We start from the raw sequence: 23109 nt of genomic DNA on the forward strand, positions 1-23109 counted from the left end.
AACACTACCAACCCACTCTATTTCCTTATAAATCATTTCATACATCCATACGCGCATCTCATTCCATACGCCCATGCCTCCTGGACGATTCGGGCCCTGAACCGCCTAGGGGCTCAGGAACTAAGCATCGCACGTGCAGCAAAATGCATCACAACGCTCCGTGTTGCGTCACGAAGCGACGGTTGCCTTATTCGACGTGAGCAACCAACAGAGCCAGGGGAGAAAACCATAGATGAGCCCCATGCGGCCCTCACCCGATCTAGCAGACCAGGTCATCTCAACCTTCTCATTTGATTCTGAACCTCGCCAAGCCCACAGAATCTCCATCGAGGGGAGGCCGTTAGGCCACCTGGGTCGGTATCCAGAATGACCTAGGCATCTGTTGGGTTGCAGGTAAAGGAGTAGTGGAATGTCACAAGAGGGCTATGCCGACCCCGTCACGAACGACGGACCCGAATTCCACTCGATCATACCCGTTAGCGAACTCACCGAGGGACGTAGTTTGAGCCCGAGCGATCAGGACAGGCGACAAGACTCAGCCCCTCTGGTTGTGAGGAACCGAGGATGGGGTAACACACACAACACACATCAACCCCTACGAAGGCCCAACAGGGCTTGAGGGCTCAAGACAAACGCCTAGGTCAGTGACCCCGAACTCGCTAGGATCTACGACTCCGACTCACCCGGTCCCACAGCGCGCACCAATGCCAGGATCCGTGAGCCCCGCCTTGTCCGATCTATAAACTAACCAACTAACCACGCTTCCGACTGCGCTCCAAAAATCCAGGGACCGCGACTCCGAACTCGCATCATCCGGCTACACTTCCGACTACGCTCCAAAAATCCAGGGACCACGACTCTGAACTTGTGTCATCCGGCTACACTTCCGACTGCGCTCCAAAAATCCAGGGACCGTGACCCCGAACTCGCGTCATCAGGATCCACGAGCACCGCCTAGTCACCTCGTCTGATCCCAAAAACTAACTAAAAACTAACTACCTCGGCCACCCGGGCTACGTTGAGGCCAGGATCCACGACTCTGACCCGCCTGGTCCCGCGGCGTGCACCGACGCCAGGACCCATGGTCTCGGTCTCGTCCGATCCCTAAACTAACGATTTCGAAACCATGGCACGTACCGACGCCAGGGTTTGTCCAAACTAACTCCCTCACCCGATCCCACGGCGCGCATCGACGCTAGGATCAGTGAGCTCTCTCACGCCCGAACTAACTCCCTCACCCAATTCCACAGCGCGCATCGACGCTAGGATCAGTGAGCTCTCTCATGCCCGAACTAACTCCCTCACCTGATCCCACGGCGCGCATCGACGCCAGGATCAGTGACCTCTCTCACGCCTGAACTAACTCCCTCACCCGATCCCATGGTGCGCATCGACGCCAGAATCAGTGAGCTCTCTCACGCCCGAACTAACCTCCTCGCTTGATCCACGACGCGCATCGACACCGGGATCAGTAAGTTCTGTCTCAATCCAATCTTCGCGCCTAAAAACGCCTCGGCTGTACAACGATGCCTTGGTTGACAAAATTCCGTCTCAGACTAAAAACACGCACACACGCCCGCTAAAACAAACACCCCCCAGACGGTTCTGCTCAAACCGCCCGGGGGCTACACCCGCGGGTGCACTCGCGCGCACCCGTCGGCAAGACAAAAATCCCTCGGACGATTCTACCCGAATCGCCTGGGGGCTCGGGGGCTCCTGTCGGGTTCATAAACCTGGGGTCCCTCGGGGACCGGCTTCCGCGCCAAGGCTCGGCCCAATAGTCTAAATATAACAGGCCAGAAGGACAACCTAGTTGCCGACCAGAAGGTCTGGGCCAAAAGGAGCGGCACTCGCTCATCAACCACTTTGGCCCACCTCTCCGATCGGAGCACTCGCTTTAGGCTCCAGCCACCTCCGGACGCCCTCTCCGATCAGAAGGCCTGGACCAAAGCGCTACTTCCGACTCCGACCCCGCGTCCCTCCGATCGGGGCTCGTAGGGACCCTACACACCGCTCTTCTCTGACTGGCGCGACCAGAGCCGACTGGAGCTTTCCGACTGGGATGCCGGCTCGAAAAGGACCAGGAGACAAACGGAGAATGCAAGCCAGGGCGCACAAGTCAAACCACGACTATACCCTGTACGCCTGCAGGAACAGTACTCTGCAACCATCCTAAACAGTATTGTAGGCGCCGACATTTCCCCCTACAGTATTGTAGGCGCCTACAAAACCCATACGGTAAGGCCCCCACGTGCCTCTGGGCATCGATAGTGTTGTGGGCATCGGGATTCACCATACCGGGTGAACGTGGTGAGACTCCTCACATGCCCCTAGGCATCAAACATTATTTGCAGTTACCGACATCCACTCCTGAAGAAAGCAACGCAACCTCCCACGTGCATCTGACATACTACAGTGATGTCAACAGTGTTGTGGGCGCCTACCATTTTCTTATACCCGTCGGCATGGGCTCAGTAACATACGCACCCTTTCTCTCTCACTCGTAAAACTGTCCCCTTCATCTATAAAAGGGGATGCGCTTCCTCCAACAAAAAAGACCGATTCCAGTTGATTAGAGTTCTTGAGATCGATAACTCACAACCACAGAACCGCCAGGTTCGGACCTCAAGCGCACGCTTGAACACCGAGCTCATAGCGGAGTTCCTGTCGCTCTCGGCCCTTCCGACCAGAGCCGACCGGGCCTCTTGTACACCCCTTCTTTCTCCTTCTCGTTTGTAACCCCGCTGCAAACTTCGAGCACCTAGGCTCAGGAATAAAATCACCGACCGACTCAAACTAGACGTAGGGCACGTTGCCTGAACCAGTATAAACCTGTGTCATTGAGTGATAGGCCACCTCCGATCACAACGTACAGCAAAACTATAAATATTTACTAGTTGGCCACTTTCTGTACCGACAAGTCCCGTTGCAACGCACGGGTATTTTTTGTAGTAAAGATAAAGATATAACTTTTTTTGGAGGATGTGGTGGTGTGTGTGTGGGGGTGGGGGGGGGGGATAAAGATAGAACTTTAGGTTGACGAGACCAAAGACCAAGACACACATATTCCATCCCTTCTAAATTACAAGACGTTTTAGCTTTTTCTAAATATATTATTTTATGCTATGCACTTAGATATATACTATGTCTAGACACATAGTAAAAAAAATGTATGTAGAAAAACCAAAACGTCAAACAGAGGGATAGTTGTTTGGCCTAATAAAAAATGGTTTATTCTTGCTAACTCATTCATGAGATACCAATTACCCTTTTATTCTAAATTTAAAAATATTTTGTTTTTTATACATATGTTTTGCTAAGCATTTAGATGTACATTATATCTACATACATAGAAGAACAATGTATTTAGAAAAAACAAAACGTCTTAGAATTTAGGAAGGATGGAGTACCTGCTTAAAAACATGCGGTTTACAAAGAGATCAAACTATAAGTGCTTCACTTCCTCCATGACAAAGCGCAGATCAAACTATAAGTGCTTCACTTCCTCCATGACAAAGCGCAGCTCCGATTAAGATCGGGCCTCAGCACCATTGACTTGATAGTCGAGCTCCTTCGACAAGTGCTTAAGCTTGTGCAACGTCTACACACCTGAAGAGCATTATCTAGGTTATGGAAACAACTGTCCCATGGCATCGCAGTCACATATGGTTTAGAAGACAACTAAACTATATGTTATGAAATTGAACTAATTCTTCGTCGGAACTAATTCTTGTCGATCTCTCTCATGTTTCTACAGTGCTCATAGGGGTAGAGTTTACGTGCGTGCGTTCATGGGGGTGAATGTGCGTACTTTGTGAGTGTCTAAGCTGTACTGTGTAATCGCAAATAAGAGAGTATATGACTGTGTTTTTATAAAGATAAGGGTACATGCATATGTACTATGCTCCGTAGAAAAGAGAAACACAACATGTTTTTTTCTTGATGTCACTTAGATTTGAAATACCATACGCTAAAGAGATTATGGTCCGACCGTTCGTTCAGGGTAGACGAATGTTTTAAAGACCATTTAAGAATTTGTTTGGTAAGACTCCAGCTCTAGCTCCTTCAGTGGAGCAGCTTCTCCACTAAAGTTATAGACTTATAGCGCTTTCAAAAAAAACATTTGGCAAAATGATTTTAGATAGTATATTTTTAAGAAAAAAAAGCGGTAGAAATCATTTTTTTTCTCCAGTTCCTTAGTGGTTTAAGTGCCGAACCTTTTTTGGTACTTGGGTTGATAGGGTTTGTCCCTGTAAAAGGTTCTTACTTTTTTTTTTGTGGAAGTGTAAAAGGGTTACTTGTGGTAAGAGAGAGCAGTTTATGAAGTCAGGCTGTAGTCACATCACATGTGACCGGGCCGACCAAGCGATACCAGCACCCAGCAGCAGCCCAATCCCAGAGGAGACGGGTCCTTTGGTCGGATCTGGCTTTCACTGCATTTCTCGATAGGGGAAGGGGCAAAGCACAAAGGTCTCTCTCAGTCTCATTCACGTGCACCACATGGCATACTTTGTTTACACATATACCAATGCTAATCTTTTTTAAACTTGATTGGATAGGAGAGTCGCCAATTAAATTAAAAAAGAGATAAACTTAGATTAGCACAATAGAAATACAACATAGATTATTACAGCTAAAGGCCCCGTTCGCTTCGTTGAAAAAAAAAAGCTGAAACACTGTTTCGACTGATTATGGCCCCGTTCGCTGGTCTGAACTTTGGCTGAAACTGACTGAAAAACACTGTTCCGGCTGAATTGTTGTGAGAGAAAAACACTGTTCCGGCTGAAAAAACAAGCCGAATAAGCCAAACTTTAAGACAAGCGAACGGGGCCATTGTGAGAGAAAAATACTGTTCCGGCTAAAAAAAACAAGCTAAAAAAAATATATTATAAGAGAAATGGCAAAGACCGTATCAACCGAGATATCTGGAGGCCTTCTTTATTCGTACAGCCGATTCCTTTCTTGCTTGAATGCTCCTACAGTCCTATCGTCCTAACTACTGGTAGTACTACTATTCTATTATATCCGGTGTTTCAAATACTATTTACAACTGAGTTTATCAGCTGATATCGGCTGCCGTCACAACTCACAACAATGTTATATATTATTATACACCTACCCTTTTTCAAAATTATCCTAAATAAAATTTTCCAAGCCTTATTAGTACATTAAAAAGTACAAACGCCCGTGACATCAGATAGATACACTGTTACATTTAATTTTAGTGCATTTATTTCATGATGATTTTATTAGTACATTTCATGATAATATACTAGCAACATGCTTTGCTCGCGCGATGATGACCTACTTACATGCTCCAATTCAATATGATTTTCTACAACTTTTTTAAACAATAAAAATATTTAAATTTATCCTCAAAATAGAGGGATCAACTCACACTTATCATAGCAAACTTGCACACTCAAACCTTTCAGTTCTAATGAAGCCTAACCAGAGGGGCTTGTTCAGCCAGAAGAAATCTTGATTTGACATACTCTATCATTTTTAGAACCCTCTAGGTATCCTAAATAAAGAAAGAAATTACCTTACTTAAGTTAGAAAACATTGTCATTTGTCAGCAGCTGCTGTACAAAAGACAAAAGACATGACATTGGCACAAACATACGATTCACGTGGAATGCTGACACCCCACCTAGAATACATCCGGTGAAGTTCAACGAGGCGATGCATCGGGAAATCGTTTCTTTATCTTAAATTAATAATATAAGTCCATTCATATCAACTTGATAAGGATTTTTTTTGTTTGAGAGAAACTTGGTAAGGATGGCTCTGATGAGATGACGACGATGAAGAAGAAGAACCGCTGGGCCCAGGAGCTGACTACGAGGGGCTGGCCCAGATCATACTCTCCAGCCCAACCAGAGCAGAACAAACTCACCTGACCAGGCCCAGACAAGACCAGCACAACTCACCCGTTCCCTTCCTTCCTCCTGCTACTCAGGCCCAGGCCCAGGCCCAGACCGCGGACCTAGCAGACACAGACAGCCAGCCGCCCTTAAAAAAAAAAGAAAGAAAAAACAGACAGCCAGCCCCAACCTAAACCTCCTTGTCCTTGGACTCGACTCGCCGCAAGCCCGCAACCATCCCATCCGCCGCCGCCGTCGCCATGGCCGACGAGATCGACACGAGGCCGGCCTCCGCGGGCTCCCGGGGCCGCCCCGCGCACGCTACGGAGGACGACGACAGGGAGGAGGGCGAGATCGCCGACGACGCCCCCGCGCCCGCCCTCCCCGCCACGCACCCGCTCGAGCACTCGTGGACCTTCTGGTTCGACAACCCGCAGGGCAAGAACAAGGGGGGCGCCTGGGGGAGCTCCATCCGACCCATCCACACTTTCTCCACCGTCGAGGACTTCTGGGGGTGCGTCCGATTCTCTCCCTCCCTCATCCTGCCCCTCATCTCATCCCAAACCCTCGTTACCTGTACAACTACTGGTAGTCTGGTACATGTCTCTAGATTCACAATATACGAGCCAAATCTGCCATGGTTCACGGATCTCTAGATTAGTTAACGCATTAGTTTCTGACTCTGCTTAATCCATAGTATTATTATTCAACGCTAGTCTCTAGAACGGGGAAGATCAATATTGACGACATAGTTGCTGTCTCAACTTCGTAGCCTTCCATGACTTGCAAGACGCCTGCCTCTCTGAAGCAGATATTGATTTGCACAAGTTTTGTGCTGAACTAGTGTCTGTCTCAAGTTTTGTGCTCCACTAAGGGCGCGTTTAGTTCCGAAATTTTTTTTTTGGCTTTTGGCTACTGTAGCACTTTCGTTTGTATTTGGCAAAAATTGTCCAATTATGGATTATTTAGGCTTAAAAGATTCGTCTCGCCAATTACAGGCAAACTGTGCAATTAGTTATTCTTTTTACCTACATTTAATGCTCCATGCATGTGCCGTAAGATTTGATGTGACGGGGAATCTTGAAAATTTTTGGTTTTTGGGTGGGATCTAAACAGGGCCTTAATTAAGCCATTTAGAGGTTACCCCAAAACCACGCAGAACTGTTGTTTTGATGCCGCCCCCCCCCCCCCCCCCCCCCCCCCCCCCCCCCCCCCCACCCACACACACACACACACACCCTATATCGTGCAGATTAGACTTCTCATTTGTCCTATTAGAAGCAGCTGTTGATCAATCTTACACTTTTTTTCAGTTTCATTCATGTGTATGAACTCTTTGTTGGGTAAGCATGGTATGTTGCCATACTCAACAGCCTGTTCTCCAGTCCTACCTGCTAGTCCTTGCTCACCCGAGTTTGTTGTTCATACTCAAACTCAAGCCTTGCCAAGTGCCCAAGTCTATGGTTGATATTAAGTCAAAGTGACACCCACCTCATGGCTCTAGTTTATATGAGCAAATTCAGTCTCTGTCATGATGCAAAATCTGTAACATATGTTTTTTAGTCTTCAGAATCAGAGATTCAATTTAATCCGCTGAACTGAGCTTCATAGTTTATTGGCCCTCTTGCTTGTCGTTTCCTTTTTTTTTCACAGTCAAATTTCGTAATAGCTGTTGTGTGGGATTGCAAGTTGGAAGATCTGATATTTAATAACCCTTCCTCACTTCCTTCTGAATTCTGATGAGTGCTCTTGGTCTAATTTCGTGTCAGACATCTGTTGATCTTTGCTTTGGTCCTTGTGTCCCCATCCAACTTTACCTTTCATATATAAATATATTCCAACTAATGGATCTGTGGTTTCTCAGCCTTTACAATAATATTCATCACCCTAGCAAGTTGGCCATGGGAGCTGACTTCCATTGCTTCAAGAACAAGATTGAACCAAAATGGGAAGACCCTATTTGTGCTAATGGCGGTAAATGGACCATCAGCTGTGGAAAAGGAAAATCTGACACGCTGTGGCTGCACACCGTAAGCAATTCTATTTTATTATCAGAAAAAAGATAATTTTGTTCTGCTCATCTCTCCTTATTACACCCTACAGTCCATCCTTATACTCTTTCAATTTTGTTTCATGTAGCTGTTGGCTATGATTGGCGAACAATTCGACTATGGTGATGAAATTTGTGGAGCAGTCGTCAGCGTGCGTGGCAAGCAGGAAAGAATAGCTATCTGGACAAAAAATGCTGCTAATGAAGCTGCTCAGGTACGAGTGCTGCAATCACATCTCTGTCTAAATGCCTGTACAAGAGCTTGTTTCCTTTCTCCTATCCAATCATCACACTTTTATGATAATTTACGGTGTCATGATAAATACTTGTACAACAACTTATATATTTTCCTTGTTTACGAATAATATACTTTTGTTCTGATAGTTACAATATTATCATACATGCAAAAGGCCAAGTTTGAGTTATGCGTGTTATGTTATTAATTAATGTAACCCTGATATATGAAAGAATAATGAGGAAAACAGAAGGGTGTCATGACTGGGGATTCAACTGGTAGTTGGCCATTTCCATGGTCCTATACGAGGCCCAGGAAATTGTTGAGAATTGTTTTTTGACACCATGATTAGCAGTAAATTGTTTTTTGGTTATGTAACTTCATTTGGATCCGAAGCATTGTTAAGCATCCTCCTAACAAGCTTGACATAAGGTGCTGAACATGTTCCCCCTTCCTTTCAGATAAGCATTGGGAAGCAGTGGAAGGAATTCCTGGATTACAAGGACTCCATTGGATTCATTGTTCATGTGAGAAGTGCTTAAGCTACCCCTCTCTTGTCAATGCCCTGGGTAAGGTGTGCCGATTCTCACTTGGCCCTCTTTGGCTGCAGGACGATGCAAAGAAGGCGGACAAGGGACCGAGGAACCGTTACACGGTTTGATCCTGTTGCTGGAATCCCCACATGTAGGATGGTTCTATCCGATGCAGACATGCAGTAGCATCTTGCAGAGTGTTGAAGGTTCTCTATTTGCTGAGTAGTTGCTTAAGCATAATCTAACATGTTGAATGTATTCCTGTATGTTTGTTCCATAAACATAATCTAACACTCGGGTGTTGTTTCGTCTCCCTGCTCCGCCTCTGCTTAATTTTGCTGTGGATTTAAGCTTCTCGTTGTTCAGTTCAGCATGCTGTGCTTATATAAAACTGAACAGTGGGAATAATATGTATACCGTATGAGTATGGCGGAAGCCCTACAAGTACACATGCTCACTCATCCAAACACGGCGAGCAGCACGGCTGCCAAGGCGACCGAGAGTGCGGTGATGCGTGGTGGAACCCTAGCAGCATCCCACCGGAGGAACATCCCCTCTAGCAGCGGGTAGCTGAGCGCCGCGCCGTAGCACATGAGGAACAGCTGCGGGAGCAGCTCGCCGGCGAATTGGAAGCCGCCCCACGACGTCATCTTCCAGGTGCCGGCCATGATGGCCGCGGCGTTGAGCACGGAGAGCGTGGTGGCCGGGAGCAGCAGGGTGGAGCAGCCCGTGAAGTCGAAGACGCCGTCCTGGTATAGCCTCCCGTCGGCGGCCTTGCTGGTGAGGTCGAAGTCCATGGCGCGCGCGCCGAGCAGCTCCTGGGCGGCGCTGACGCAGCCGAAGAGCTGACCGGTGAGGGCGTTGAGCACCCAGAACCTCTGCTCGTTCCACCACATGCGCAGGTCCAGCCTCCCGCGCCTGGCCACGCACACCTCCGCCAGGTGCTGCAGCAGCGAGGACGCGAACGCCGCTGCGGCGGCGGCGGGGCAGGGGAAGAGCGGGACGCCGCGGAGGAGGCAGAGCTGCGGCAGGGTGGCGTAGCAGAGCATCGGAACGGCGTAGAGCGCGGCGAAGCCGAAGTAGGCATAGCCCATGGCCTGGAGCAGGGAGGCGCGGAGGAGCGGGCGGCAGGCGAGCGGGGAGTGCCTCCTGGAGACGCCGACGACGAGCATCCCGGACATCCAGCGCTTGTTCTGGACCAGCACGTCGTTGAGGTTGGTGGGCACGCTGCCGAGGAACGCCGGCCGCGGCTCCGGGTAGCAGTAGGTGGACGTCCAGCCCCGCGAGAAGAAGCGCTGATACCCCGTGAAGTAGTCCTCCACCACCGACTGGTACATGAAGCCGACGCCGGTGCCCCAGGCTGTGCCCGCCTCGTACGCGCAGGAGGCCACCAGCGCCAGGGATTCTGGCTCTGGTGGAACATGGGGGAGACGACGACGATGCCGCTGGTCACCGCCGCTGTTGCTGCGTAAGGATGCCACGAGACGGTCGGAGTGGCCGAACCTTGTCTTGAGCTCGCCGGCATCCATGGAGCTGAAGTCTGTGCTCCTGGGCGGCGGCGTGGCCCCGTACAGCGCGTCTCTCCTGACGTAGAAGCCGGTGCCGGAGAGGAAAGGACCCCGGACGCCGTCCATGCCGAACCATCGAGTCTGATCATGCACGTCGATCATCGCCGGCGGGTTAGCAATGATTGATGGATCATGTATTGTATATATGATGTGCATGAAAATTGCTACTACGATATATCCTAGCTAGCTAATAATACCCACGCACCCCGAAGATGTATCTGAGCTCGTTGGTGTAGATGTCGTTGTGGCTGAGGTTGTGGAACATCTGCGGGAACTGCACGAAGGCGAGGTTCTCCGGCGCCGGCGGGCTGCCGTCGAGGAGGAAGCACATGGCGTCCATGGCGGAGGCGCGGCTGTTGCAGGCCATGTCGCAGTCGAGGACCAGCACGTAGGCCGCGTTGCTCACCACGCCCGACACTCGCAGCTGCATGTATTGCATTGCAACATCATCGTAATTGATTGAATTATTGCATGATCAGATCGATAGTGATAATAAGTACGTATATAGCACGATCAGATCATTAGCGTCGCTACATGTGTATATATATATATCTCTCTCTATATATATCCATGCATGGATGAATGTAATCCAACAAGCGGCTAAGCTAATTAAGGGAAGAAATAGACGCAAGCACGCACGCACCAGGGCGTTGAGAGCTCCGGCCTTGAAGTGGTGAGGCCACGCCCTCCGCTTCTCGCGGGCTACGTACACCAGCGCCGGCAACTCCTCCTCCTCATCGTCGACGTCGGCGTCTTCCTTAGCAGTGATGATCTGCCATGGATCGGATGCTTTAAATTTTCCGCATTTGCATCCTGAAATATATATCATCAGTACTCAATTCACTGAATCTATAGCTAGTTTACCTCCACGTAAGCATCGTGATCCTGGCGTTTTGCTTTTGTCCAGCTGCCGGAAATACTCTCGTCCTTCTTGGCCGCCTCTATGTCCGCTTTCAACTTGTCGTATAATTTCTGCAAAAAAAACATCAGCAGGTCACACAAATAATTCTTCTTCGATCTTCTTCTTAAGATAAGATTACATGAGAACGAAAATGGTTTGTGCTCATGTGAGAGAGAGGATGTGAACGCGAACCGCTCTGTAATATGTCAGGTGTTAGGTGGCTCCACGACGTGACCCATGATGAACGGGCAGCAATGGAATCAATCGCTGTAATTTGTCTTTTCATAAAAAAAAATATTTTATGTGATATGTAATTTGTGATCTGTGGATCTGTGATACTGTGATTGTCTAAAGGTAGAAGAAGGCAGTAGAAGAAAGATGAAGGCTGTTGGATCTTAATTTTATGGTGCAAAAAAATTCATATATTGAAATTGTATAAAACACGTGGTTACAGACTCATTATTTATTGCAACATGTGACACGTATTTCCACACTTTGGAGTTTGGCGCGGCTCCTCTCCGGTAAACGCCGTGCCTCATCCTCTTACATACGTGCCCAAAGGAAAAAGAAAAGCAAAACACTAGAGACGTACCTTGACTCTTGTTCTCTCCTCGGCGATCTCCTCCCGGCGATCGCCTCCGCCGCCGTCGTGGGCGTCGTCGCCGGCAAAGTACCTGTCGGGCCAGGGGCACTGCACGGAGTGCCTCCTGCAGAAGGGCACCCAGGCCCTGGCGAAGGCGTAGGCCTTCCTGGCGGCCAGCAGCGTGAGCGGCGACCCGGCGTCGTCCGACAGGTACACGCTGAGCGCGCCGCCGGGGTAGTCCAGCGCCATGGCCGACACCACCGTGTTCATCACCCCGAGCGGCGGCTCCTTGTCTGGGTCGGCCGTCACCACCAGCACGTCCACGCGCGGCACCGCCGCCAGCAGCCGGTCCGGGAAGGCGGCTCGCGTGACGGGACGCCACAGCCCCGATTGCGACAGCGCCCACAGGAACAGCAGCGTCAGGTCGGCCAGCGCCATGACCACGTGCCGGGACCAGGACGACGCGCTGCCAGCGGAGTCTGAGAGCAGCGCCATGGCTCGGTGGGCGATGACCGCGGCGACGAGCGCGGCGTGGACGGCGGCCATGGCGCGGTTGGCGGCCACCAGGGGCCTGTTCACATGCACCGCGCTCAGCGGTGGCGGTGGCGGTGGCGCTTGCGAATCCGGCTTCGTCGCCTTCTTCTCGCCATCCTCCATGACTGCTAGTGGCCTAGCTAGCGCTATGCTAGGCTAGGCTACACTACAGCAGAGTGCGTGTCTGGCTCTTCCTCTGCCTGCCTCTGCCTGTCTATGTCCAGTATTTATATTTATACATATGAGATGAATAATATCACGGCAGCAGTCTCTAGACCGGATCGAATCGAACAAGTTACAAGCGGTAGATGGAACCTTTCCATTAGTACATATGCCAAGCTGCCCCATTTTCGAAAGTGATATTATATTCTAATGCTTTTAGTTACTTGCAACGATCTCTATCCCGTTTTATCAATCCCTGCCATTCTGATTTGATCATCCGATCCAAGGCAGGCATGATGGGTGGTCAATTTGTTACCAACGTAGGTAGTAACGTGCATGTTTACGTACACGCGTAGGCTGGAGGGCACAGGCCGGGCAAGGTCGGCATCAGCCATCAGGGACGTGCACGCGGAGGCCGTCGCCAACCTCAAGGCCGTGCGCCTGCGGGTGGCGGACAAGACATTGCCGCCACCGCGTGCTCTACCTCGCCAGCGACGACGCGCGCTACATCAGCAGCCACAACCTGCTCCTCGACGGGGGCTTCTCCATCGTCAACCCGTCCTTTAATTTGGGATCTTCAAAGACTCTGCTCTGTGTTTGTGATTGTTTCTGCTCGCTTGCCAGAGATCTGCTCCTCAGTCCCAGTCAAGTTACAGTAACTATGTGCTGTATATTATATAAATAAAAGCCCGCGGAGGGTCTAATTTGTCGGCGTGGATTCTCTAACGTGAGGAACAAAAGTCACGGGTGACTTTCCCCCTTCCCGCTGCCGTCCATTTAGAATCCAACGGCTCTGTTGACCTTTCAGCTTTCACAGTGCCATGCCTGCCTAGCACGGACATAAAATGATAGCCCAGTTCGGCAGGTTTAGGTGAGGAAAATGTGATTTTTCTATTTTTATATTCTCTTACAAAATTCATTTCTTTTGCAAAAAAAATCCAAACAAAAAAAAAGCAAAACTATAATATTGCTGCCGATTGAACCGACCAGAAGCACTTACTCTTGTTAGAAATTTAGGCATTTTTATGTTTAATTTAATCTAGAAAAATAGCAGTAAATTCATGACAACAAATGTGCACGCGTGAACTACTAGTGCCAAGTATGATGAACATATCCATCATGTTTAAGAGTACAAAAACCTTACTGAACATAGAGACAGTAAGATTAGAAGTATACCCATGCTCAAGGCACCGGCGGCTCCACGTGCACTAGTCGACATAGTGCATTGCTCAATGTCGTGGACCACAATCGATGTAGGACGATGTTCACAGTGCAGTCCCTCGAGATGGCTTCAAACAAAAATGATGTGAACTGTATTTGTACCTAAACGCAAAATTTTGGTATGGATTTTTTTTTTGCAAAAAATGAATTTAAAAATATGAAAATCAGAAGAAAAAAATCCGTCATTGGTCTACAGTCTCACTTCATTTGATTGGTGGATATTATTTATTAGCATGGAACTATTAAAAATGTTTACGTGAAATTATTGTTCAGTTCTGCGCTAAAATAAATGGTACGTACACTTTAGTCTCTCTGTTACCTCTCTTTATTATTGTCTCTGTCTGCGAACTGGGTTTTATTGGGCTGCCGGAGAAAGCTGAAGAGTCACAATGGATGGCGTCGGGAGGGGGGAAAGTCACCCGTGACTTTTGTTCCTCACGTTAGAGAATCCACGCCCCTAATTTGTGATAGTATCGTAACCACCTCTCACACTCAGTCTGCTACCTTCCACAAAGCTGGACTCACATTCATTCTTTTGTCCGCTTGAATTCAACACCCTTTCTAAGGAGTTGAGTTCACGGTTTGGTTTGGCGATTTGGGAAAAAGTTTTCTATGGACCGACTACGATAATATTCAGCAAAAGACCAAGGAAACTCCCGAGTTTCCGAAACATCTTGGGGCTGAGTCCAAGCAAGTACATCATGTGACGCCCTGATACTTAGCTACCCAATCCATACTAAGAATTACATCTATTCCTTGAGTATCAAGCACAATGGGGTTGCCTAGAAATGTAACCCATTGATCTATATATGTCTAATCCTTGACACATGGTTTCAGTCATTAAATGTGATCCAGGGGGCCGGGTATTGATCATCATTTTAATATCTAAGGGCCTGTTTGGAAGGATGGTTTTGTGTCCAAAACCCCTGTAGAATACAGGCCAGAAAAAGTATACCGGTTGGACTCAAAAGTACTGCTTGCATGTCCGGTGAGGCCACTAAAATTCCGTCTGTTTTGGCATGTTAACACCGGAAATAAAAAATGGTCTCCACCGGCCACACCTTTTTTTTTTCTTTTCTTTTCCCGACGCCTATCGGGCTCTGGCTCGCGAGGCGCTTGTCGTCAACCATCGCATGGAGTCGCCCACCTTCTTCCTCGCCAAGATTCGCAGGCGCCGCCAACCTCTCGTGCCACCCGGAGCGCACCAACACCCCCGCTTCGCCACGCCCACCACACGCACAAAGGGCCACCGTAGCGACCCCACTGCTAGCCTCCACGGTGCAGCCCCAAGGTCTCAGCACGGGCTTGTTCCTGTTCCTCCTCGCGTCGGAACTCGAATCCGGCGATCCAGAGCCCGGCGGCGGCGAATCGAGCGGCGCAGCCATGCGTCCGCCCGCCCGCCCGCCCGCGCGCACTGGCAGACTCGATGGAACTGCAGCTATTTCGCCGGCTCCGGGTAGAGTACAGGCCATGAGACACACGAGCCCGCCTTGGCACTGACAAGGCAGAGGGACGAGCGAGGATTCAGGCAGTGCGCACCCATTGGAGTTGTGCTCATATGCACCACATGTGTAGCACGAACCCTTCATGTTAGAATTACGTGGCATTGTAGACAGTGGCAGAGGGTGAGTGAAAATTGAGGGGGGGCTAATTTTAAACGCTGCTACTAGCTGTAGCTATCAAAACTTCCCTGTATAAGCCAAAAACAAGCACGAATCCCTGTTCGTTTGGCTGTGGCTTGTCGTAAACGATCGTAAATTTCCAGTCGGAACAATATTTTTCTCTCACACAAACCAGCCAGCAGTACTTCTTCACGAACCAGCAAACCGAACAAGGCTAAACTTTGAAAGCACATATTCCCATGATCCTATCACCACTCCATATGGCATGCATGTAAGCTACCCAAGCTGCCTTTTGTTGTTTACCTTTACTCAGTCCCAGGCTTGCAGCTATGAATGAGCCTACTCCTACCATGCTCTGTTTTTTGTTCCTTCTTTACCTGCACACAGTGAGTCACAACTATGCGCCTACTCCTATATGACTCGTCTAGTTTAATTGCTTTGGGCTTTAGTTTCACAGAGACAGAGCCGGCCACTCTTCTTTTTTGCAGAGTAGGGGGCCAACGCCCCGTTTCGCCTCCACGAGGCTCGGCCTCTGCTTGTAGATGGTGCTCCCTGTTTGTTCGATGAGAACACCGGTGGTCTTGGGTGATAAACTTGTTATGCTTGTAGATTAGGAAATGGTGGTGCTTGGGGATGGACGGCCGTAGATTGCCACATGGGCCGGAGCTCTAGAGAGGAACTGCTAGTAGACCTTTGTGTGATTTATTTGCATTTGCATTGTTACCCTTCCTCAATTCCTTTGCGTTGTACTCCACATTTAGAGGCTTACTGATGAGAGTTTTGAAATCTATAATACCATGAGCAACGTATCAGTTCAATAAAACGAAAGCGATGAAGGAAGTCCATCACAGAAAGTGTTTGCATCATGCTTACAGAATATGAAAGCACTCTGTTCCCATGATCTGGTGTCCGCTTAAATGTCAATTTAGCTACAAATTTGTGAAATAACAAATAAATGTCAATCGAGTGTAAAAGAAGTGTAACTTCTTTGCTAGTAAAAAAGAGAGGAAGAAATAGGGCAAAGAGCCAGAGGAGAGGAGAGGAGACGTGTACAGCTGACAGCTGTATGCCAAATGGGCAATGGAGAGAGGGGTAATTGGCGCGAAGAGAATGAACCCGAACAAGTCAAGAACCTCCGTCCTAGTCCTAGTCCTAGGCTCCTCCTATATAAGGCGTGTCCCCAATTCCCCTTCTCCCACCTCCGTCCGTATATAAGAAGCAAGATTTCGAATTCCACCTCCTCCTCTGCCTCCCCCAGTCCCTCTCCTCCTCCCCCTCCCCCTCCCCGGCGCGATCCCTCCGTGCTCCGCCTCCGCCTCCGCCCGTCAAGGAACAGCCGCTGTTCCGACAGATCCGCCTTTCCTCCTCGCCCGATCCGTGCCCTTCCGATCCGCCAGGTGAGCCTCGTGGAAGGCCTTCGATCTCCGGAGTTTCTAGGCGGGTTTTGCTAGCTACTAGCTACACGCCCCGATTCGGCCTCCGCCGCCGCTGATCGCCACGCCGCCGAGTTCCCGGGATTCGTGATTAATATTGCGGGGGGATTTCGGTTACTTTTGGTTCATTCATTTGTGCCTTGGAATGGAATGCCATGCTAGTCTGAGTTTCTCATCGTGACTTGAACTCGAGAGATGTCCGATCCGCGATCCTGTTTCCTGGGTGTGCGTAACCCTGATCATCCTAGCCATGACCACTGCTTTATCTGCTAGTTTATCTGAAACAACATGTACATGTAATTCTCTGCGGTGTGTTCTGACGCTGTTGAGGCCCGGCGTGGCGTTGCATGCAGGGGATGGCCACCTTCGAGCTGTACCGGAGGTCCACCATTGGCACCTACCTCACCGAGACGCTGGACGAACTCGTCTCCAGCGGGGCCGTCAGCCCAGAGCTCGCCATCCAGGTCCTCCTGCAGTTCGACAAGGTCTGACGACATTACAGTATGGGTCTCAAAATTACCAGGTCCCTGACACTACGTCACTGCTTGTTTTGACCCTTCTCTTATTGTTTTTAGTCCATGACTGAGGCGCTGGAGATGCAGGTCAAGAGCAAGGTTAACGTCAAGGTACATACGATCGATGCGCCCTTTCTCTTGATTCGGATTCACTGCGATAGGAACCATGGGTCTAGAGCTTTGAAGGGGAACGGTACTTAGATTCCTTTTTGTTATGCACCTGGGAATGGTACTTAAGATTCCTTTTTGTTATGCACCTGCTAATGTGTAGATTTACCTAACAAATTTAAACTGTTAGTTCTTAGCTAGCCACTTAAAATGAAAACGTCTGCCTTCCTTTTTCTGTTTACACATGTAGCAGAATTTACGAGGTAGAAATTTCAGACTATACATTGTGCTGATAGTGAATGATGTAAACTTAGAAAATTAGACTAGACAACCTCTAACCATTCTGTTTAATGATCCTGTGTGCTACAATGTGTATTGGCTTGTACTTTACTGTTGTACACAATAGAATTATGCACTACACATTAATTGGGTTTGTCCGTTAACCGCTGATAAAGCAAAATAATGGCTATCAAAAACTGTACTCCCTCCATATGTGGATTAATTTTAGTACGCCGGAAAAAATTTGGAAGCAATTGTGTTAATGTTTGCCTTTGTAGCACTCTTTGCACTGCATGTAGCCTCACATTTCTTTTCCTGTTAGCCTTGCTATTTTCCATTGCTGTGATATGTTTTGAACTGTTGTCCGAAATCATTAATTTGCCCATGTACCAGTGACATATGTGCTTGCTCTTGAATTGTAAATAACTGCAAATTCAACTTTCCTACCTAACTTAATGGACTATAAGTTCACACATTTTTTTGGTAGTTCTGCGTGTACATGAAAGTTCTACGTAGCTACCTGTCACATTGCTGGTTTCTCTTCCAGTTTGTTAAAATGAAAACTTCATAGTACACCTTTTTCTTGGGAACATAGATAGTTGTCTTTCTATAATAACTGCTAGTCTCTTTTATGTTTTGAAACCATGAAGACATTTTGGAGGCAAAGGGGCTTTTTTTGTATGATCTAGAATGAACTTCGGTGATATCCTTCTTTGTCGAAGGTGATGTTCATGCTAATAGTTTCACATACTGAATGCTTGCTATTATTTTGCTCGACTTCAAAGAAAAGACGAGAGCCTCTGGCCTCATACCTTATTGTTAGTGTTTCAGATAGGTCTTGTGCCTTTATGAGTCCAGTGTACGTGCTTCCTGCTTCTTTTTGATAGTTTGATTCTCTAAATTCTGTAAGTTGGGGTTCAAATGTTACAATTAAAATCGGGCGTGCAAGTTTCCAAACTGTCTTGCACATCTAATGGTTTCAGACTGGTCCCAGCTCAGTACTCAGTATTTCTTTTCACTTTGGTATTTGAAATCTTATCAGTTATCAGACTAGATCCTTGTCGCTGTACAGGGTCATCTGCACACCTACAGGTTCTGCGACAATGTCTGGACCTTCATTCTAACAGATGCAACCTTCAAGAGCGAGGAGATTCAAGAAACACTGGGCAAAGTGAAGATCGTGGCCTGCGATTCCAAGTTGCTGCAGCCTCAACAACCATAAAAGAACAGCCTCCTGCCCCATGTCGATCCCGTCCAGTTTAGCTCAGTTTCATGATATTACTGGCACCGCCCGAACTTTCCTAGTTCATGTGAATTTGCCCCCTCTGAACTTTTGTTTGTGTGAAGTTAAGCCATCGGCCGTGGCACCTGACTAGACTAGAGTACCATGGCTGCCAACATGTTATGCGTACTGAATATGGAATATGGTTTTGCTTTTTTCTGTTGAAAATTTCACATGGATGACTAGATGAAGCGTTGAATTTGACATGAATTATTTGTGCCTTTATATATATAACCGTGCTCTGGTTTAAGTGACCAATGAACAATAACAGCTGTTGTTTAATAAGCTATAGTCCAGTGGACTAAGCTACATGGTTATAGTTTAGTTAAATCGTTTTCCGAGACGATAAAACAATTCAGGACCAACTTTGTCATGATTCAAGATCATTTCATAAGTATATATCCAGAAAAATGGATATGCAACCGTAGAAGATACAAATGCTGTAGTTTTCCCCCTATAGATGCTCAGAGCGAGAGAACAAAAAATCGATCTCATGTAGCAGTGCCCCCCCACCCCCCCACCGCCCAAAAAAAAAAAAAAAAAAGACTAGTATTCACATCCGAGCTCAAGAGAACGTGAACATGGACTCAAGGGGCAGCTCTTCACAGTGAAACTTGAGCTCATTCTGAAATCTCTGAAGCACGAAATGCTCATCCTCTGTTATAAGGGTTGTCACGCCGCATTCCAACCTGGAGAAAGGTTCTCTCCCGGTTCTTCCAGCACGATGCAGATAGTCAGTCGCCGTCTTAGGAAGGTCAAAGCTGTATATGTGGCTGGTTTGAGGAAGGTCAAACCCTCTGCTTGCTATGTCTGTTGAAACCAGCAGGAATCCCCTTCCCTTCACTTCCTGCGGAGGTCACAAATCTCATAGTCAATACAGAGAATGGAGATGCTGGGAGATTCAGACAAGGAACTCGGAGAGCACTTACAGAGAACGAGGCAGCTCGAGCATTGAAGTTCATATCTTCTTCCAGCAGCAGCACATCTAGGCTTCCCTTATATTCATTTCTCAAGAACTCAGCAACGACGGTGGTTGAAGGAGGATTTCCAGCCTTCTTTGATCTCTCAGACTAAGAACATAGGTTCAGGAGTTACAAAACAGAATGCAAAGTTGAGGATGAAACATTACTTCTCTGGTTCAGTTAAGAACTTAAGATTCATTCACTACAACATAACTGCTCAGAGCTAGGTGAAGAATAGATGCCCCTTTATTAGTGAACAAACCAATTTTGTTACTTATAAGTGTCAAGTATCCAAAATCTAAAAGCTTATGAATCGGGGGTATTGGTCAGAGCACAGCAATTGTGGAAACTGGAAATATGATGAAGTTATGGACTGGTGGACGCTGCCTGGATCTTGGTGTTTACATGATGAATGCTAACTGGGGTATTAATTTTGCAGAAACTTTCCCAGGTACTACTAGTAATTGAAAAGGTAATAAACATTTGCGAAATTGCAGATACCAAATTGGCTCAACTCATCACATACGTGCATGGCAGTACAGCATCACAACACAAAACTGTATCATGCATATTCTGTATCATTCAATATAAGCAGATAGAAACGGCAAAATGCTTTACGACTATTTTAAATTTGCATCTGACATAATATTGCTGGCCTGTCATAAGATCACTTGGCCTATTGACAACCCTACTGAGGAAGCAGCCCAGAAAATAGATGACGAAATCCCAAGATACTAGAGAAACTATGTAAACAACATGGTATGGTACCAAAAGAACATCATGTACACCAGTACCTGTTCAGCAACAAATATGATTCCAGACTTTGGTGCATCCCTCTCGAGCAAGGATAGTAAAACATGCAGCCTTTCCTTCTTGGTGCAGATCTGCACATTGATTATGTTGTCATAGCCACCAAGATTCAGATAGAGGGCGTACCCAGTGCAGAGAGCTCCCGCTCTGTGCGGGGTCTGGGGAAGGGTGTTAGTGGCAAGCCTTACCCTCGCCTGTGCAATGCGGGGAGACCGCGACTCGAACCCGGGACCTTCCGGTCACAGGCGATAAGACTCTACCGCTTGCACCAGGCCCGCCCTTCCAAGATTCAGATAGAGATTGAAAAGAAATCTCAGGAGAAAGGAGGTTGGTTGTGGACTTAGATGGCCAGGAGGCACTAATTATGGGAAAAAGGAAAAAAAAACAGGTTGCCTCTATATGCATTGGATTAGTTGAGAATAACAAGAAATGTGACATGCCTAGAGGTAGTTGATGTTGAGTAAGTGCCATGCATCCCAAAATTAGTTGTCAAGAAGAACATTAGTATAATTTACAACAATGAGCCTGTGGGTGGGCATGGTTGTGGGTAAGTGCCTATGGTTGAAAGAAAGGTGGGAGAAAATTGGAAGGTCCTTGTATCAGTGAACTAAAAGAGAAATTAGATACAAGGTCATCAATCATTATACAGAGAATTTGATATGCTCACCACATATTTGTGACACAGGTGCGAAGGCATGGGCTGTACAGGGTGGACATGAACATGAACCACATCACTCTATACCATGATAAGGGGAAAAAGACATTAGCCTTCTTTGAAGTACAAAAACAAACAGCAATTGGTTCAGTAGAAGAAGTTAGTACAACCTTGGTCCATTTATGCTGTACACAGTCGTGCAGAAAGCGATTGTGCTGAGGGATGGATGCGCTTGCAAATATGGTTTGACGACTCGAAGCTGCTGAATAAGAGGTTAATATTTTGCGGAGAGAGCTGACTTGCTTTGATGACCCAAAAATAAAATCAACCTATGGAAACAACAAGGTTAGCCCCCTTGGCAAGTATAATTACAGAGCATCAGCAGGCGGAGCAAACTCTGACAGTAATTTGATTCAAGACTTAAGAAAGTGGAGCGATGAGCTCACCTCATCGATAACTAACACTCTCATGGATTGAAGGCTGAATGCGCGCCTCTCAACCATTTGGCACAAGCTTGCCACGGTAGCTACAATTATCGCGGGAGGCTCAGCCTGTAAATTTTATCGACAATTCTATCACAAACACATGGCAAACCCTCTACATGATGATGTAAGTGAATTCTGCTACCATGCCATAACCGTCAATATCATAGCGACATAAATATACGTTGAAATCAAAAGATAGATCTGGACCTAACCATTGAATAGCCACTTCCAATCAAAATGGTCCCAGGTAATCACGCATCAACATAAATCCAGCAAGAGATGGTCAGTACTACTATTACCTTGACCCAGCTCTTTTGCCTCTTGAGCATACCACCGTCAAGCAAAGCCATGACGGTGCAGGCCTTCGCTGCAAGTAGTCTAGCAACCTTGGTAACCTTGGAGCACCACAGGAAGCCACATCAGACAGACGGGGTGCATTGAGCAAGCAATCGAGCCGGCAATCAAATCAAAGCCAATCACCTGCATGCCGAGCTCCCTTGTGGGGACGACAACCAGTGCTTGCACCGAGGACCTGCTGAAGTCGATGGCGGAGAAGACAGACAAGAGGTAGGCCAGCGTCTTCCCTGAGCCTGTCTACAGACCACCGTGAAATGCGAAATGCGATAACAGACCACAGCAGTATCGCGCAACACGAACTCTTGGACTAGGAAAAAAAGGAGCAAGAAAGGACCACCTGCGCGTGGAGAATGCAATCCTGGCCGGACAGCAGAAGCGGCAGGGATTGCTCCTGCACCTCGGTGGGAACGACATAGCCAACCTCCTCAGCCCTGAAACCAAATTTCATTTTTTTTTCAATCAAGAAATGAAACCCCCGCAGAATTTCCAGGTGTTGCCTTTGCCTCCGCCGACGAGTGAGCTAATGGCATGGTAAAGGATTGGCCGCTCGTCTGGTTGCGGGGTTCACCTCTGTAGGACGTGGTCCGGGACGCGGCCGGTGCAGACCTCGCGGAGTGTGGCGGCGGTGGCAACCAAGGCGGTGCACCGTGGGCGGAGGCGGAAGGGGAAGCGCAGAGTGAACGGGGCGAGGTGGGTACCGGGGGTAGTGGGGAGGAGGGAGCCGGAGGGGAAGGTCGCCGCCACGGCCATGGCCACGAGAGAGCAACGGGAACCGGTCGGTCCCTTTGGATGCGTTTGGTTCAAGGGATGAGCAGGGATGGAACGGAGCGGTTCCGTTTGCGAGAGCGGAGGATGGGCGCGGCCGAGAATGGCTGCGTCTCGTGGATTCCTGGCGGTCGGGTGGATGGTGAAGAAGATAAGGCTATTTCAAAGTGTGACGTGGGACC

General features: G+C 48.1%; 4 protein-coding genes across 6 annotated transcripts; 2 read left to right on the forward strand and 2 right to left on the reverse strand.

The window, feature by feature from the left end:
- Positions 1 to 6028: 6028 nt before the first annotated feature.
- LOC136457193 (eukaryotic translation initiation factor 4E-1-like) lies at positions 6029 to 9000 on the forward strand. Its single transcript, XM_066457236.1, has 5 exons — positions 6029 to 6381; positions 7732 to 7897; positions 8007 to 8132; positions 8614 to 8679; positions 8763 to 9000. The coding sequence occupies exons 1-5, from the start codon at positions 6128 to 6130 to the stop codon at positions 8811 to 8813; spliced, it is 663 nt and encodes a 220-aa protein (XP_066313333.1). The 5' UTR covers positions 6029 to 6127; the 3' UTR covers positions 8814 to 9000.
- Positions 9001 to 9077: 77 nt separating this feature from the next.
- Positions 9078 to 12497, reverse strand: LOC136457192 (cellulose synthase-like protein G2). The gene is made up of 5 exons (XM_066457235.1): positions 11747 to 12497; positions 11118 to 11225; positions 10897 to 11025; positions 10459 to 10677; positions 9078 to 10334 (listed from the first exon to the last, which is right to left on the reverse strand). The coding sequence occupies exons 1-5, from the start codon at positions 12392 to 12394 to the stop codon at positions 9144 to 9146; spliced, it is 2295 nt and encodes a 764-aa protein (XP_066313332.1). The 5' UTR covers positions 12395 to 12497; the 3' UTR covers positions 9078 to 9143.
- Positions 12498 to 16575: 4078 nt separating this feature from the next.
- On the forward strand, positions 16576 to 19063 carry LOC136459998 (transcription initiation factor IIA subunit 2-like). The gene is made up of 4 exons (XM_066459847.1): positions 16576 to 16673; positions 17063 to 17194; positions 17285 to 17335; positions 18684 to 19063. Exons 2-4 carry the CDS (start codon positions 17066 to 17068, stop codon positions 18831 to 18833), a joined length of 330 nt encoding a protein of 109 aa, XP_066315944.1. The 5' UTR covers positions 16576 to 16673; positions 17063 to 17065; the 3' UTR covers positions 18834 to 19063.
- Positions 19064 to 19396: 333 nt separating this feature from the next.
- On the reverse strand, positions 19397 to 23048 carry LOC136459999 (DEAD-box ATP-dependent RNA helicase 58, chloroplastic). Of its 3 annotated transcripts, XM_066459848.1 has the most exons (10): positions 22731 to 23048; positions 22500 to 22593; positions 22286 to 22399; positions 22105 to 22200; positions 21767 to 21871; positions 21491 to 21649; positions 21333 to 21401; positions 20650 to 20739; positions 19823 to 19963; positions 19397 to 19740 (listed from the first exon to the last, which is right to left on the reverse strand). In XM_066459848.1, exons 1-10 carry the CDS (start codon positions 22910 to 22912, stop codon positions 19459 to 19461), a joined length of 1332 nt encoding a protein of 443 aa, XP_066315945.1. In that variant the 5' UTR covers positions 22913 to 23048; the 3' UTR covers positions 19397 to 19458. The 3 variants fall into 3 exon arrangements, with proteins under 3 accessions (XP_066315945.1, XP_066315946.1, XP_066315947.1); XM_066459849.1 differs by lacking the exon at positions 20650 to 20739; XM_066459850.1 differs by lacking the exons at positions 22105 to 22200; positions 22286 to 22399.
- Positions 23049 to 23109: the final 61 nt, after the last annotated feature.

This window comes from Miscanthus floridulus, chromosome 6 (genome assembly GCF_019320115.1).
Source record: "Miscanthus floridulus cultivar M001 chromosome 6, ASM1932011v1, whole genome shotgun sequence".
In the NCBI taxonomy this organism is placed as follows: Eukaryota; Viridiplantae; Streptophyta; class Magnoliopsida; order Poales; family Poaceae; genus Miscanthus; species Miscanthus floridulus.

Coding starts and splice junctions, on each gene's coding strand:
- LOC136457193 (XM_066457236.1), top strand. CDS start 6,128: ATGGCCGACGAGATCGACACGAGGCCGGCCTCCGCGGGCTCCCGGGGC. Junction 7,898..8,006: donor ACACGCTGTGGCTGCACACC/GTAAGCAATTCT, acceptor TGTTTCATGTAG/CTGTTGGCTATGATTGGCGA. Junction 8,133..8,613: donor CTGCTAATGAAGCTGCTCAG/GTACGAGTGCTG, acceptor CCTTCCTTTCAG/ATAAGCATTGGGAAGCAGTG.
- LOC136457192 (XM_066457235.1), bottom strand. CDS start 12,394: ATGGAGGATGGCGAGAAGAAGGCGACGAAGCCGGATTCGCAAGCGCCA. Junction 11,226..11,746: donor AGGAGAGAACAAGAGTCAAG/GTACGTCTCTAG, acceptor TTTTTTTTGCAG/AAATTATACGACAAGTTGAA. Junction 11,026..11,117: donor ATCACGATGCTTACGTGGAG/GTAAACTAGCTA, acceptor GATCCATGGCAG/ATCATCACTGCTAAGGAAGA.
- LOC136459998 (XM_066459847.1), top strand. CDS start 17,066: ATGGCCACCTTCGAGCTGTACCGGAGGTCCACCATTGGCACCTACCTC. Junction 17,195..17,284: donor TCCTCCTGCAGTTCGACAAG/GTCTGACGACAT, acceptor TATTGTTTTTAG/TCCATGACTGAGGCGCTGGA. Junction 17,336..18,683: donor AGAGCAAGGTTAACGTCAAG/GTACATACGATC, acceptor GTCGCTGTACAG/GGTCATCTGCACACCTACAG.
- LOC136459999 (XM_066459848.1), bottom strand. CDS start 22,912: ATGGCCGTGGCGGCGACCTTCCCCTCCGGCTCCCTCCTCCCCACTACC. Junction 21,650..21,766: donor GAGTGTTAGTTATCGATGAG/GTGAGCTCATCG, acceptor TTGTTTCCATAG/GTTGATTTTATTTTTGGGTC. Junction 19,741..19,822: donor CTCGAGCTGCCTCGTTCTCT/GTAAGTGCTCTC, acceptor TGACCTCCGCAG/GAAGTGAAGGGAAGGGGATT.